Consider the following 15,275-nt stretch of genomic DNA (forward strand, 5'->3'; position numbering starts at 1 on the left):
CTGTTAACTAATTTCTAACTACTAGTGACCATAAGTAACAAGTTTATAAGAGAGACCTGCTATTAAAACTTAAAGACACTTTTCAGTTAATGTGTATCATGTCAGTAAGCAATTCATAATTGGAACTGAGATGACAACTGTAAACACTTTTGATAAAAATCAACTGATACAAGCAGAGTCAACAGGGAAGAAGCTATTTACTCAGGAGAAATGTAAAGTTGCGTCATTTCTGCTATTTACATGATCCATAAATGTAAACACAGATACTTTAAAGAGACAAGAATGTGTCCTTAGAAAGAGCTCAATGGAAAGGGTAATGATCTTAGCCTCAGAAGCCCAGAATTCAAGACATTGTTCTGATACTTAATAGTTGTATGGAAGTAGTCACTTTGCTTTCTACATCTGTTTCCTCGTCTGTAAAATGGAGAAGATAAAACTTGGAATACCTAACTTGCAATATCCACTTTCAAAGGGCAGTTTCAAAGGTTTTATAAACTTTTTTTTTTTGCAAGGCAAACGGGGTTAAGCGGCTTGCCCAAGGCCACACAGCTAGGTAATTATTAAGTGTCTGAGACCGGATTTGAACCCAGGTACTCCTGACTCCAGGGCCAGTGCTTTATCCACTATGCCACCTAGCCGCCCTGGTTTTATAAACTTTCAAGTATTAGAGAAGTGTGAGTAGGTGTCACTGAGAGATCCTATACATAATAGACAGTATTTACTCAGAAAAGCATTTTGCCATAAATTGAAAAAAGGGGGAAGGGGGAATTAATTCACAGAATTTAAATATATTCTAAGAACTTTGGAGGTATAAAATTTGACCAAGAATGAAAATGCAACTTTCCTGTATAGTGAAGCTGGCCCTATTATCCCTTTACTATACTACTTTCAAAGATAATCTTTATTTTTTTTAGTTTTTGCAAGGCAATGGCATTAAATGACTTGCCCAAGGTCACACAGATAGGTAATTATTAAGTGTCTGAGGCTGAATTTGAACTCAGGTCCTCCTGACTCCAGGGCTGGAGTTCTTTCCACTGCGCCACCTAGCTTACCCCCAAAGATAATCTTTAAATAGTAACATGAATGAAATATATTTTCCCCAAAGTATTAACTCAACTTCTTGGTAGGTTTGAAGAGTAAAAGAAAACTTCTACCTTTAATATCAATCTTGCACAAAAAATGTAAGCATGTAATCTTTCTAGTATTCTCATCTTTATTAACAATCTATTATTTTATTATTACTATTACTGATTTATTATTAATCTTTATTCATCACTAATTATTTCCATTAAGTCCATAAGGTTTCACACTAATTCCTCTCATTTTCAAAACGATATCTACATATATTTCGGCCAAGTATTTGGAAAATTATGAGATTTCTAATATATTTTCACATCTATCTAGTGAAAAGCAGTTATGGAAATATTTTCTTTACATATTCCAGAAAGCAGGGAAGAAAAGGAAAAGAAAAGCTACTGACCACAACTTGTAGCATCCGATCATTCTGGGCAGAAGGGGCTTCAGTCAACATTTGTGATAAAGTTTGTATCAGGGTTTTTCCAAGGAGGAGAATAGAACTGAACATGGCAATTATTCCAAACACCATTCCTAAATTGAACCTGTCGTGGTGAAATTCAGATTAATACAGAGTACTTCACACCTCAAATATCATTAGGTTAAATGATCAGTGATATATTTTACTTTCAAAATCAAAATAATAACAAGTAAAAGAAATAAAGCTATGTCTTTACTGCATCAGCCTCAGACATATCTACTAAAGGAGAAACTGATCATTCTGCTAATAAATTATACATACCTTCAAAAATTCTTTTGTTGAAAAAGGCACAAATGACAACTTTACCTAACTTTCCTAATATAAGCGAAGAGAAAAATTAAAATTGTGCTTGGAACTTTATCTAAACAATGTATTTTTCCCATTCTTGCAATTAATGATTTATAAATTCTTGTAATTATTGGATTTATTTATACATATATCTCACTTGTTTTACTGGACAGAGGTGATGTATGTGTACATACATTACCTGAATGTAATGAACATCCAAGTGTTCAGTACAGTTATGTATATGTTCTTGTACTACTTTTGTTGATTAAGCATTTTGCTTTTAAATCATAATTTTATATTGAAGTAGAAAATTATGAGATTAACAAATGTTAATATTAACTCCAGTAACTGATATCATTGTCCTTATCAATTAAAGTAAAAACAGACAAGCAAAGAATACCACTGGTAAAGCAGCCTAGGTTTCCAACGTCCCCAGTCGTAAAAGAGACGATTGAAGAAAGGGGTTTGCCATCGTATGTGAAAAGGGGAGATGCTCAATCCATAAGATGTCAACCATTCTTCATAAGAAGTCTTCAAAGAATCTGATGCCTAGGAGAAAGAAAAGAGTGGTTTTGAAGATCGACCTTTTAAGGTACTTATGAAAATTAAAGAGTATTCCTATAGATAATCAAGATTTGGATAATAGATCTGAGGCTAGCAGGAGTCCAAGATATCATCTAGTCCAACCCTCTCATTTCATAGATGAGGAAAGTGAGCATAGAACTGTTCTCTGACACTGCTCTGGACTGACATACTCCAGAACAAAAATGATTCAAGTAATGATTACATTTGGCTCTTTAAAAGTTAAAAAAAACTCAATAATAACCTATTTGAACAATTTAAGTTTTAAATTTTTCTCATAAGTCTTGATGGAGAGAATATATTACCATGCCTGTTTTAGAGATGAAAGCAACTAAGCAACAGAAAGTTATGTATGTTATTTATATTCAATTAGGAAGTACTAAGACTTGAACTCAGAGCTTAAAACCCTAAGTTCAGTGTACTGACCATTTTATGGGATTTGGAAGAAAGATGTTCCTTTGTTGTTTTTTTTAAACTATAACCACAGTGGAGGTGTTAGTTTCTGTTTACAATTAGAGTGGTGAGGGACTTGAGAAACCATCTAGAGCAATCTTCTCATTTTACAGATGAGGAACTGAGGTCCAGAGGAGAGAGGAGAGAGGAAACTTCTCTGAGGTCACATAGGTAGAAGGGACAGAGATAGGATTTAAACCCAGGGCTCTTAAGCCAGAACCCTTTCTACTGTACCAGTCTAACATTTCATTATTATTAATGTAGTCCAATAACAAACTATCCTATTCCATTTAAAAACTGATACAGTATAAAGACTGCTCACTCTGCTCCCTGGTTCAAATTCCACCAGTGATGAACTGTGTTAATATGGCTAAATTGTTTAAACTCTCTACCTCAGTTTCCTCATCAATAAAACAAGAGAAGAGGACTAGAGGGCCTGTGAGGCCTTCTCCCTCTCTAAATCTACAATAATGATATTTATGGAATTTTCTTTATGTTATTATCTTGTTAGGGGCCCGGGCAAGGGGAGAGGAAAAAAAAACCAGGGGAAAAAAAATCAACCCAGATTGGAAACTAAGAAATTTAGTTTTTGTGGTACATGGATAGAGTATTGGTCTTATAAACTTAGGGGGATGGGAGTTTGAATCCAGCCTCAAACAGTGGGCATTTATTAGCTGTGTGACCTTGGACAAATCACTTAACTCTGACTTCCCTGTATCTAGGGCCATCTTCAGTCGCCCTGATTCATATATGGCCACTGGACCCAGATGGCTCTGGGGGAGAAAGTGAGGCAGGTGACTTGGCACAGTACCTCCTCGCTCAAATCCAATCCATGTGTTTGTCATAATATCATCTCTCTGATATCATGGTCTTCTTCCAGAAAGGGCAAACATCATCATTAATTATCATATACCTTTGTTTCCTCTGGAACTCAATTTGCTCTTCCATAAAATGAGGGGCATTGGACTAGAACAGGGACTCTTAGCCTGTGTCTGTGTGTGCATGCATGCATGTGTGTGCATGCATGCAGGAGCCCTAACATCATGGACCCCCTCGGACAATTAGATGAAGGTTATGGATTCTTTCTCAGGAAAATATCTTTTTATTTTTTTTTTAGATTTTTGCAAGGCAAATGGGGTTAAGTGGCCTGCCCAAGGTCACACAGCTAGGTAATTATTAAGTGTCTGAGACTGGATTTGAACCCAGGTACTCCTGACTCCAGGGCCGGTGCTCTATCTACTGTGCCACCTAGCTGCTCCTATCATCCTCATTTTAACAATGGGATAACTGAGGCTGAGAGGTGTATAGTCTCTTTAGTCCAGAGTTCTGCTCTGCCTCCTTAGGCGTCTTGTGGTAGCATTTGAACTCAGATCTTGCTGACTCCTCTGGGAGAAAGTGAGGGGGACTAGCTCAAAAATCACATCACACGCCTAAGAAGAAGAACTTGTAAAAATATTTCTTAGAAAACAGACAAACAAATAAGACAAAAGGCCAGGAACTTGACCCGCCCTCTGCTGGGCACCCCCTCACTGGACACCCCGCCCTCCTGCCACTGAGTGAGACCACATGCTGGGGAGGAAGGGGGTCGGATTGGGAGGGAAGAGGGAAGGGAGGCCTGGGGGAGGGGAGGACTGAGGAGGAGGGGGGGGCCTGCGGGGGAGGGGGAGGGGAGGCGGGGGGGGGGCACAGGACTGGAAGAAGAGCCTTCTCTTAACCCCCCCGGCCCCATCCCCCACTCACACCCCGGCCGGCTCCCCCTCTCGGAGCCTGAGCGGAGAACCAGGAGGGGGAGGGCCCGGGCCCTCACCTTCAGCAAGGTGTCGGCCAGGTAAATGGCGCACCAGCCCCCCATCACCAGCACCACCAGCGGAATCGGGATCATGGCGGCGACGGCCCGCGAGGGAGGACAGACCTCCCCGCCGGCGTCCGCCAACCCCTTCTCCGAGCCGCGGAGTTCCTACTGACAGAGCATCTGGCCCGGAACCAAAGTAGTCCCGGTCTCTTTGTCTTCAGCAGTTCCGTTTCCCAACCGGATACTTCCGGCCAGAGAACGCGGAGCCTCGCAAAAAGGACGTACTTCCTCCTCTCGGCGCTGGGCGGCGGCGCGCTTGCGTCTGACGTCAGCGTTCCCGGCCTGGGAATTTAACCTTTGCCTGGCTGCAGGCTTTCCCTCCCACGTGACAGTTTCCCCTCTATTAAATGGTCTTTATTCTTTTACTGGTCGAAGGCCTACTTGTCCACGGAATTTTGCAAAAAAAAAAAAAAAAAAGAGTAGTTAGATGATATCTAAAGAGTGGAATTTCTTTAGTGAATTTAGAATAAATCAGACACCTTTTCTTTCTCAAATATTGTAATGGCTTTGAAGAAATTCTTCAGTTTGATTGGAGATGTCTAGGCTCACTGTCTCACTTTCTAGGATCCAGTCCCTACTGCTGGTGTAGGGATAGGGGTAGGTTGCCTATAAACTTCAGTTCCACTTAGTCACTAATAGATTAACTTTATTTTTTTGGCAAGGTAATAAAGTTAAGTGACTTGCCAAAGGTTTCATAGCTACTTATCAAGTGTCTGAGGCTGAATTTGAACTTAAGTTCTCCTGACTTAAGGGCCCATGCTGTATCCGTAGGATCACATAGCTATCCCTAACATAAACTTTTACAAAAGAATATTTAATTCCTGTGTATATTAACAAATATAAAAGCATTCCTTCATACATGGAGCACAATCCCCACATATTAGGCTCATTTTAGCTCATTTCTTTTTTAGGTTTTTACAGGGCAAATGGGGTTAAGTGGCTTGCCCAAGGCCACACAGCTAGGTAATTAAGTGTCTGAGGTGGGATTTGAACTCAAGTACTCCTGACTCCAGAGCTGGTGCTTTATCCACTGCACCACCTAGCGGCCCCTTTTAGTTCATTTCTTAAAAAAAGAGTATAATCCTAACTTTCAAGCCCATAACATTCTGTTTGAGTCCAGACACTCTAGATGCTCAGGAATTGTCTGTCATATTGGTTGACTGTAACATCCCATCTATAATGATAGTTCCAAGGTCTTGATGACTTAAACTTCTGAGTTGGTGAGGATTGCCTCCTGCTCCTGAACCCCAGTCCAAACAAGACCTAACAAATCAATCAATACATATTTATTAAGTACCTGCTATGAACTAGGAATCAAAAGTAAATTCAATTTTTTAGAGTTTGAAGACTCTATCCTCTCCCCCTTTTTTAAAATTGGGGGTAACCATTTTTCCTTCTCTAATCTGGTAGCACTTTTCTCATTTTTTACATATTTTCAAAGATCAGTGATGGTGATCATATCTACCAGTTTCTTGAGTATCCTTTTCTGAGTCTGATGTATTATATTCATTGAAAACATCTAGGTATTCTCTTATTATCTCCATTAATTCCTTACTTATATACTTATAGTTACTTATATTTAAGGTAAGATCCTTTGACCTAGGGAGATTTTGTTCTAGCTGAGGGCAAAGTAGTTTTGATCTAAAAAAAAAGGAAAAATAATCCACCACTTTAGCTTCATGTAATTAATATAGGGGAAACTAGGTGGTGCAGTGGATAGAACATTGGTCTTGCAGTCAGGAAGACAGGAGTTCAAATTCAGCCTCAAACACTTGCCATTTACTGGTTATGTGACCTTGGGCAAGTCACTTAACCCTCATTGCCTGTCATCCAGGGCCATCTCCAGTCATCCTGATTCATATCTGGTCACTGGACCCAGGAGGCTCTAGAAGAGAAAGTGAGATTGGGGACCTGGCATAGCACCCCCTCACTCAAATCCAATTTATATGCTTTTTCATGACATCATGAGAATGAAGGACAAATATCATCAATTAATATAGCAGCTAATTTTCTAACCTAGGTAAAGAAATGAATATTTTCAATTTTGAAATACAAATATATGCATGAAATGGATCATAACAAAAATTTACTTGCTGCTTTCTGTATGTTTTAAATGTATCTTCCAATCAGTCAATAAATATTTATTAAATATTTACTATGTACCACACACCATGCTAGGCTTTAAGTATACAATTAAAAAAAATGAACTGAATCCTAATAACAAATAGGTTTCATTCTAATGAACTCTACCTTGAAGAATCTATCTTGAAAGATATGATTATTTTTCTCATATTAATAACCAGTTGTTATATTAGGACTAAGGTTTCCCCTCATTTTATTTTCTCATTCCCTGCAGACTTTTCTACTATAAAGGGCAGAGCTGAGAAAGAGATGAAATCTTGGGTAGAAGCATCCCACTGGGAAAATTTAGATCTGTTCAGAAGGTAGAGAAATTGTAGTTTAGGTGACTTAATGGATTCTAGTCCATTGTATTTTGGAAGGACAGCAGTGGATAAAAGTGGATTCCCCTATTGTTTTGCTTACCCTAGATAGGGTGACATGGGCATATATATATCTTTGATCAATTCTGAGTGATCAGAATCATGTCTCCCAGACCCTCATTAGAATAAGCCCATATTTCAATATAATATTCATTCTCTCATTAGTTGTTAACTAATCAGAGTTGAATTCTACTCTCAGGAACATCTACTTTTCCAAGGGCATATTAGTGTTGAATGGGTTCCTTGGCATGTCTTTGGCATTTGAGAGTTCCACTGACACCTTTTATTAATTATCTGTTAATATGATTGATAAAATGATTAATTACCCAGAAACTATGTCTCTTTAATTTTTTATGTCACCAGCTTCAAATTCTCTTTTGTTAGTCTTTTGTAGTCTGCACTGTGGGAAGACAACTTTGGAAAAAATGCCATCTTTGGGGAAAAAATCATTGAATTTGGAATTTGAAGCAAGATAAAATTGTACACATTAACAACCCACATTATGAGATGATCAACCTTGATAGAAGCAGCTCCTCTCTGCAGTTCAGAGAGCTAGGACAACTGTATTAGACTGGCTATGGACAATGTTATCCCCATCCAGTGGAAGAAAAACAAAACAAAACAAAACAAAAAAACAAACCAACCCTTCAGAATCTGAAGGACACTTTATAAAAATTATCTCTTATGTATCTCTTTCCCTTAATCTTAATTCTCATACCAAATATGACTAATCTGTAAATACGGGAAGGGAGGGTGGAAGGAAATTTTGTAACTTAAAAATATACATGTGCATGTAGATGGAAAATAAAATAAATAAAATTGAAAAGAGAATTTAGAAGATTTTGGACTCATAATCCTGCTACTCAATTAGTCAAATCTTGGGTAAGTTCTTTACTCAGCTTTGGGTTTGGGATCTTTAAAATGGGGATAATAATACTTGTGTTACCTTATATAGTTGTAATTAGGATGAATTGAGATAATAGTCCAACTTTGTCAACCAACTGGATAGCTTTGCCCATAAGTCATTTGGCCTAATTGGATCTCTCTCAAGGTTTCCTCATCTTTAAAATAAGGAATCTGTACAATGTGATCTCTGCCATCTCTTCCTTTTTTTTTGTTTGTGAATCTATGAATATTAAACACTTTGTAAACCCAAAGTACTATGTGACATAAACAAATGCTTTAACATTGAAATAATATATATATATATATATATCTGAAGAGACACTTTATCTATTAACTGCAATAGTTCCACTAATTTAATGTGTAATTTAAATATCAGTTAAGCTCTCTTAGCAGATAGGCATACAAAAGATGAAGACATCTCCCCCCATACTGGAAGGTGGGAAGAGTCTGTAAAAGAAATTGACCTCTTTGTTATTTTTTTACAACTTGCAGAATTATTCTTAACTGACACATTTCTCAGTTAAAGGGACATAGCTGTTGCACGCTAATTATTTTTTCAAAGAATAGTATACAGATTATTTGGTATAAGTCTTACTTCAGGGATGGTTTCTGGATAGGGAGGGAGTGATGATAGTCACCTACATACACAATAATGCATGAAAACACCAGTAAAAGTATTTTGATTTTAGAATATAAGGAAGGAGGAATTGGTTTTTATTTCATCCCAAAACTCTGAGGGTCCTTCCTCCCAGAGTGATATTTTTGGATGGTAAATTGGACTATCTTGTTTCAATTCTTACCTGGCCCTTATTCATTAAATGGGAATTGTCTCAGACAAACTAAGAGCTGGGAGAAATCTTAATTTAGAAAGGTCAAGGTAACCCACTGAATCTTTTTTTTTTTTGTCTTTGGAATTCGATAACTTTGGAGGAGAGGGAGGCTACAACTTTGCACAGATCTGCTTCACTCAAATCCTGTCCACGTGTAAGTCAAAAAGACATTACCTTCGTGATACAATTGGTACACTTAGGTGAAACAAGGATGAACAATAGCAACAATAAGAAAGGAGCTTTTCATAAAGGTGACAAACATTCCAATGTCCCCAGTGAAAAATAGAAATATCAAAGGAATAAGCATTTGAGGGTTATTGGAAAGATGTAAGAATCTCTAGGATATGGATTTGTTAACTTCCAAGATTTAATTGCCATCTGAGGTTTTATTCTAACTTCCTTTTTAAATTCTGATACTAACTAAATTAATCTAAAATGGCAACAGAAACAGTACAGGACTCACTTGTCTTCCCTTTTCTAGGACAAGAAATTTTAACCATCTCCTACCAATTTAATATGAGCCATATTAATAATTCATCATATTTCAAAATTTAGTTTGTCAGAATTCTCAAAAGAGATTCTTAGGTGAAGAAATCTCATTCTTTATTTAGAGACTCTGTCATTTATTAGGAAAAATGAGTTTCCTTGTGAAACTCAAATTATATGGATTAGTTTCAAACAAATATTTTCTAGGAGCTAAATTCTTAAATTGGAAACAGAATATAAGCCAACAGCATGGTGCATTAACAGATTGCTTGGCTGACCTGACAAATTCTATTCTGGCCAGGTATTAGAATGAAATTCAGAACTGATCCCAGTTAGTACTCATTCCAGGACTGGATTTAAAGAGTATATTTCTCATATATTGTACAAATATAGTGCATTTTGTGCAAACATCATCTAATTTTATTCTCACAATAATCCTGGTAAATAGGTGTTATTATTATCATTCCCTATTTTACAGAAGAGGAAACTGAGGAAGACAGAGATGGAATGACTTTGTCCAGGGACACACAGTAAGTGAATGAAGCTAAATTTGAATTCAGATTTTTCAGATTCTAGTTCTATGTTCTCTATACAGTTTAGCTACTTCCAAAAATGGCATGTTGCCACCTAATCTTACCTTTGTTCATTATACTCCTAAAGTTTGCACAGGGGTGGGATACATCTAACAGGCTGGGGATGGGTTGGGGATGGGGGCCGAGGTGGGGGGGAAATGGAGCTAGAAGTGGGGCTGGTTAGGAGGTCTTCCTTTAAATCAGGGATGAGAAAACTGTAGGCCATATTGGTTTGTCATTGCCAAGGCAACCTCAGGTGGGACTAGAAATTCAATATATCTTGGAGATTTTTAGGGATAAATTAATTAAATGTTTGATGAAATAGAGCCCTTAAATGATGTTATAAATATCCAAATGGCCTAGGCAGAAAGTAAGTTTCCTACCCCTGCCTAATTCTCTGGATACCATGAGATCAAAAGTTGTTTATTCTTTGTTTTTGTATTCCCAACTTCCAGAACACTATGTGGCATAAAATAAGTTCTTAATTCCCAGTGAATTTATTGATTGGTTATATGGATATTAATAAAACATATGGGTTGGGTTTTTTTTTTTGCTTGCTTTAACTGGACCTGTGATTTCATCAGTGCATAGAAGTCCCAGTGAGAAACTACATCTATTAACACAGATTGGCATCTTCTATGAAATTATAGACAGTTGCTTGGGACACAGAGGAGAAGTGACTTTTGAGACTAGCTCAGACAAATTATTTGATACCACATGAGAATTGAACTTGGGTCTTCCTGATTCCTAGGCTGTTTTTCTTTCTACAATGTTATGCAGTCCATTGGTTGTTCCTCACTTTGGTTACAAGACTGACCCATAGATTTCTGATCATCTACTATTTTGATGGCATCTTTTACACCACTTCTGTACAATTCTTGGTTTGTTAGATGTTCTACCTTGCTCATGTTCAATGTGCTCCTCTTTGTGTGTGACCCTCTATTCTTTGGAAGCTGTGAGAGAAATGATTATTAAAGACCAATTACCAGTATATTGGAGGGGATCTAGACTTTTTTCCTTTTCATTTTTTCTCTTTTAGAGAGGAGGTCAAAGCAGAAGGATAGGATTGATGACGAATCTTAGATGGGATCTCACACAACTGGGAAAGCTTAGTTCTGATTAAATTCACTTTATCTAGTTGAATTTCAGCCCAGAGTTCAACTATGTAAGTCTTCTGAATGGAGGACAGATCATTTTGTACAGATTGCTTGGAGGGGGAATGATCTGTGCACAGAGGTGAGTCTCTTTGTCCAAGACCAGAGTTATCCTTACCCCAACCCCTCATTAGAATAAGCCCATCTCTTATTACAATATTCATTCTCTCATTAATTAAACAGAGTCAATTTCCTCCTTTCAGGAACACCCATTCCCCAAGGATTTAAATGTTCAGTGGCCCCCCCCAATTTTGTCTTTAGTTAATAAGAGAGAGCCACTGACCTCAATGTATTATTTGCTAGCTATAGTTAATTACCCAGAAATTATGTCTCTTGGAGTGTTCATTCATCACAGTTTTGATAATTCACACTATATAGGCATATATGAGAAACATATCACAAAAGATGTACTTGAAAAAAGTTTACCTAAATATACATGCAAATATGAGGAAAAAAACTACTGAAAATAGTCCATGGCAATAAATGCTATGTCAAATGAATGACAAAAGAATACTTACTACTGGCAGGGTAGTTATGGAAGGCTTTCTTTAAAGAAGGAGGAAGAAGAATCTGATTTGAAACTTGATAGAAATATGTGTGCTGGTGAATGTTTTAAAATCTTTAGCTTTCCAAAAGAAAATTGTACACATGGTACCTTTTTATGTTTAAATCTTTAATATTAGTATTTTGCCATTAAGAGTTTAGACAATCTACAAAAATAATAAATCAAGATATGATTTATATCATTTGCATTTCTAAGGTGTAAAGGATCATCTTGAAAATTTGACAATTGACTTTCATAAAATAGATAGAGTTGGTTCCAATAAACCCCTGAGTACAGTACTAAGGGAACAGTGTAAACCAAATCTCAAAGGCAGTAAAGTGAAAGCACAATGATCAGGTCAGTAAATGCAGGGTTTTGAATGTTTGTGTTGGAGATACAGCTAGCAAGGTAGCTTGGGGTCAGGGAGTGGAAAGCTTCATGGGATCATTTGATTTAGTGGTGGATATAGCTTGGAGATTAGTCTAACACCTTCATTTTTAAGATGAGAGATTAAATGACTCATCCAAGGTCACACAGGTTAAGAGTCTGGATTTGAGTTTCAGTCTTTGGCTCCAAATCCAGCTCGTGCTGGGCCATCCTCAATTTTATTTTTGAATACTACATGAAAATATTCAGACCTTTATCTTGTAGTTAAAGAAAACCACTGAAAGTTTTTGAGTTAGGTGAGTAGAATGATAAAAAAATGTTTTAGGAATTCAATGAAAATATTTATAAAGTGCCTGTTTTGTTTGAGGTACTATTGAAAGCTTTGAGGACAGCAGAGTCCCCGTCCTCAGGATGTTTATAATCTACCAGGTGAAGTTGACATATACACAAACAGATATGACTCATCATAGAATTGAGAGAGACAAAGGGAAGATTCATACAATGAGCCATAATAAAACTGGAAGCGGGAGAGAAAGATTATTAAGTTGAATGACCTTTTACTGGCCAATTCAGGGAGCATATCCCCTGGTATCTCCTGGCAACATCTGTGAACTCCAAGGATAAAATCTCTCATTTATTGCTTGGGAAACTTCCTGGTTGCTCCCAACCATGTGGAGGCCCAGACCTAAATGCACTTTTTAAAATTGATATTTTAGTTTATGTTCCCAGTTACGTGTTAAGAAATTTTTTCCAGCATTCATCCACTTATCTTGGTACAGGGTATTAGGTGTTGGTCTAATCTTAGTTTCTTCCATACTAACTTCCAATTTTTCCCAGCAGTGTTTATCAAAGAGGGAGTTTTTATCCCAATAACTGGACTCTTTGGGTTTATCAAACAGCAGATTGCTATAATCATCTCCTGCTTTTGCAGCTAGTCTATTCCACTGGTCCACCACTCTATTTTTTAGCCAATACCAAACAGTTTTGATGACTGATGCTTTGTAATATAATTTTAGATCAGGTAGGGCTAAGCCTCCTTCTTTTGCACTTTTTTTCATTAAGCTCCTGGAAATTCTTGACTTTTTATTTGAAAAAGTATTTCTTGATCTGTTAATTGGTCTATGGTATCTCTTTTTAATGTCTAAATCCTGTACCCATTTTGACATTATTTTGATATGGGGGTGTGAGATGTGCATCTGAATGGATTTTCTGATGCTTTTGAATGACTTGATAAGTCTGGATTATTCCCTTTTTCACTTCCCTCCCTATCCCCCTCCTCCCCAGGGAGGTGTTAAGATAATTGGTGCTAGATGATAAAAGAAGTTATTTCTATGCCCCTTCAGATAAGGTAGAAACCCTCCAGATGACAACATAAGAGAAGGATTGTCTCTTTTCTACTTTTCTACATATTTGTGTTGGTTGCTGAACCTCCTCCATCGAATGTAGATTCAGTTAACTTGGCTGAGACTAATCAGCTGCTTGCCTGGTTACAGTTCCACAGATCAAGATGCCCCTCTCAGGCTAGGCTCTTTACTTTCAAACTCCAAGGGGCTTCTCAAACCTTGATTGACTCCACCTTCCTCAACCTCCACCACTCTATTTGGAGGACTCGAGGGTGGAGTGTCCCAGTGCCTTGAGGGCAGAAACTGAATTCTCTTGGTTTCAACTTCTTAAAATAGTTGACTCTTGCCTGATAGACTGATCTCTGGCCACCCTCCTACAGCTAGAATAAATTTGAACTGAGATCTTCTTGACTCCAAACCTTACACTCATTACCTAGCTGCCCCAGAAACAAGTTATTGAATTCTGTTCTAATCATTTTGCCATACATGCTATGACTCTATTTTGATTAGTATTGCTTTTGGTTTAAGAATAAATTATTTTTTTTTCATGTCTAATGTTTATGATACATTGACTATTTGTATTTTTACTTCCCTTCTTTCTGGGGAATCTCTTAGTCTTTTAAGAAACAGCAATTTTTAAATGAATTTTTATTGAAATCCAAATTCTTATGTTAGCAAAGTTATCCCTAATATTCTCCTTCCTTCTCTTTCCAAAGAGCTATCCCATATAACAAAATTAACAACTTTCTCTGAATTGAACTAATGTCGGTATTGAGACACTGAATGTGAGAATGGGAAATCCAATTCCCTAAGGAAGAGGTAAAATTTCTCAGCACTGAATCCATTATACAAATCAGGAAGTAGAAGGTTCCTATGAAGCATAGCTAGTATCTTTTCCTTCTTGAGCAATGCCCCCACCCCTCAACTACCAGATATCCATCCTGTCCTTAGTTAAGACTTTAGGAAGAGATCATTTTTTGCTGAGGTATGTTTAAGGAAGATTAACTTTGCAACAGTATACAGAATGGATTGACTTCAGAGACCAGAGACCAAGAAACCAAGTAAGAGGGTATTAAAGCGATATAAATATGAATTGATAATGGTCTGGATTTGAGTGATGGTTGTTGGAATTAAAAGGAAAGAATATATATTATATATATTATATATATATATATATATATATATATATATATGATATTTCTAAAGAAAAATGTATAGGACTTGTTTGGGTATGTACGTGTGTGTGTGTGTGTGTGTGTGTGTGTGTGTGTGTGTGTGTGTGTGTGTGTGTGTGTGTTGGGAGAGGGAAAAAGTGTCACTGAGAAAGAGAGAAAAACGAATTAGGATCCTATCCTATTCTGTCCTACATTCTGGAACCTGCATGTCTTGGCCTTTTTCAAATGCTAATTGAAACATAGCATGAAAGAACATAAAGGAAGTGGGGCAGCTAAGTGGTAAAGTGGATAGAGCACCAGTCCTGGAGTCAGGAGGACATGACTTCAATTTCAGTCTAAGACAATTAATAATTGCCTGGTTGTGTAATCTTGGGTGTCTTGGGCAAGTCACTTAACCCCATTGAATTAAATAAATAAAATTTAAAAAAAGGATTTAAGGGCACTAATCCCTTATGGTTGGAGAGAAGATATAAGGATAAAGCATAAAGAAGTTTTGCTGTTTACTCCTTTCAATTGTTTCTGCCTCTTTGTGTCCTCATTTAACAAAGATACTAGAGGGATTTGCTAATTTCCCCCTCCAGCTAATTTTACAGAGAAGGAAACTGAAGCAAATGGGGTTAAGTAACTTGCCCAGGGTCACAAAGGTA

At 37.2% G+C, this 15,275-nt stretch overlaps 1 protein-coding gene across 1 annotated transcript in view; it reads right to left on the reverse strand.

The window, feature by feature from the left end:
* The window catches only part of MBTPS2 (membrane bound transcription factor peptidase, site 2), a 40,648-nt gene extending 35,739 nt beyond the window's left edge, over nt 1–4,909 (reverse strand). Inside the window, exons 1-3 of the mRNA XM_074214255.1 lie at nt 4,686–4,909; nt 2,244–2,392; nt 1,481–1,619 (exon numbers count right to left, since the gene is read on the reverse strand). Of these exons, the coding sequence (XP_074070356.1) occupies nt 1,481–1,619; nt 2,244–2,392; nt 4,686–4,760 (363 nt within the window). The 5' untranslated portion in view covers nt 4,761–4,909. The remainder of the gene's footprint in view (nt 1–1,480; nt 1,620–2,243; nt 2,393–4,685) is intronic.
* Nucleotides 4,910–15,275: the final 10,366 nt, after the last annotated feature.

This window comes from Macrotis lagotis, chromosome 1 (genome assembly GCF_037893015.1).
Source record: "Macrotis lagotis isolate mMagLag1 chromosome 1, bilby.v1.9.chrom.fasta, whole genome shotgun sequence".
In the NCBI taxonomy this organism is placed as follows: domain Eukaryota; kingdom Metazoa; phylum Chordata; class Mammalia; order Peramelemorphia; family Peramelidae; genus Macrotis; species Macrotis lagotis.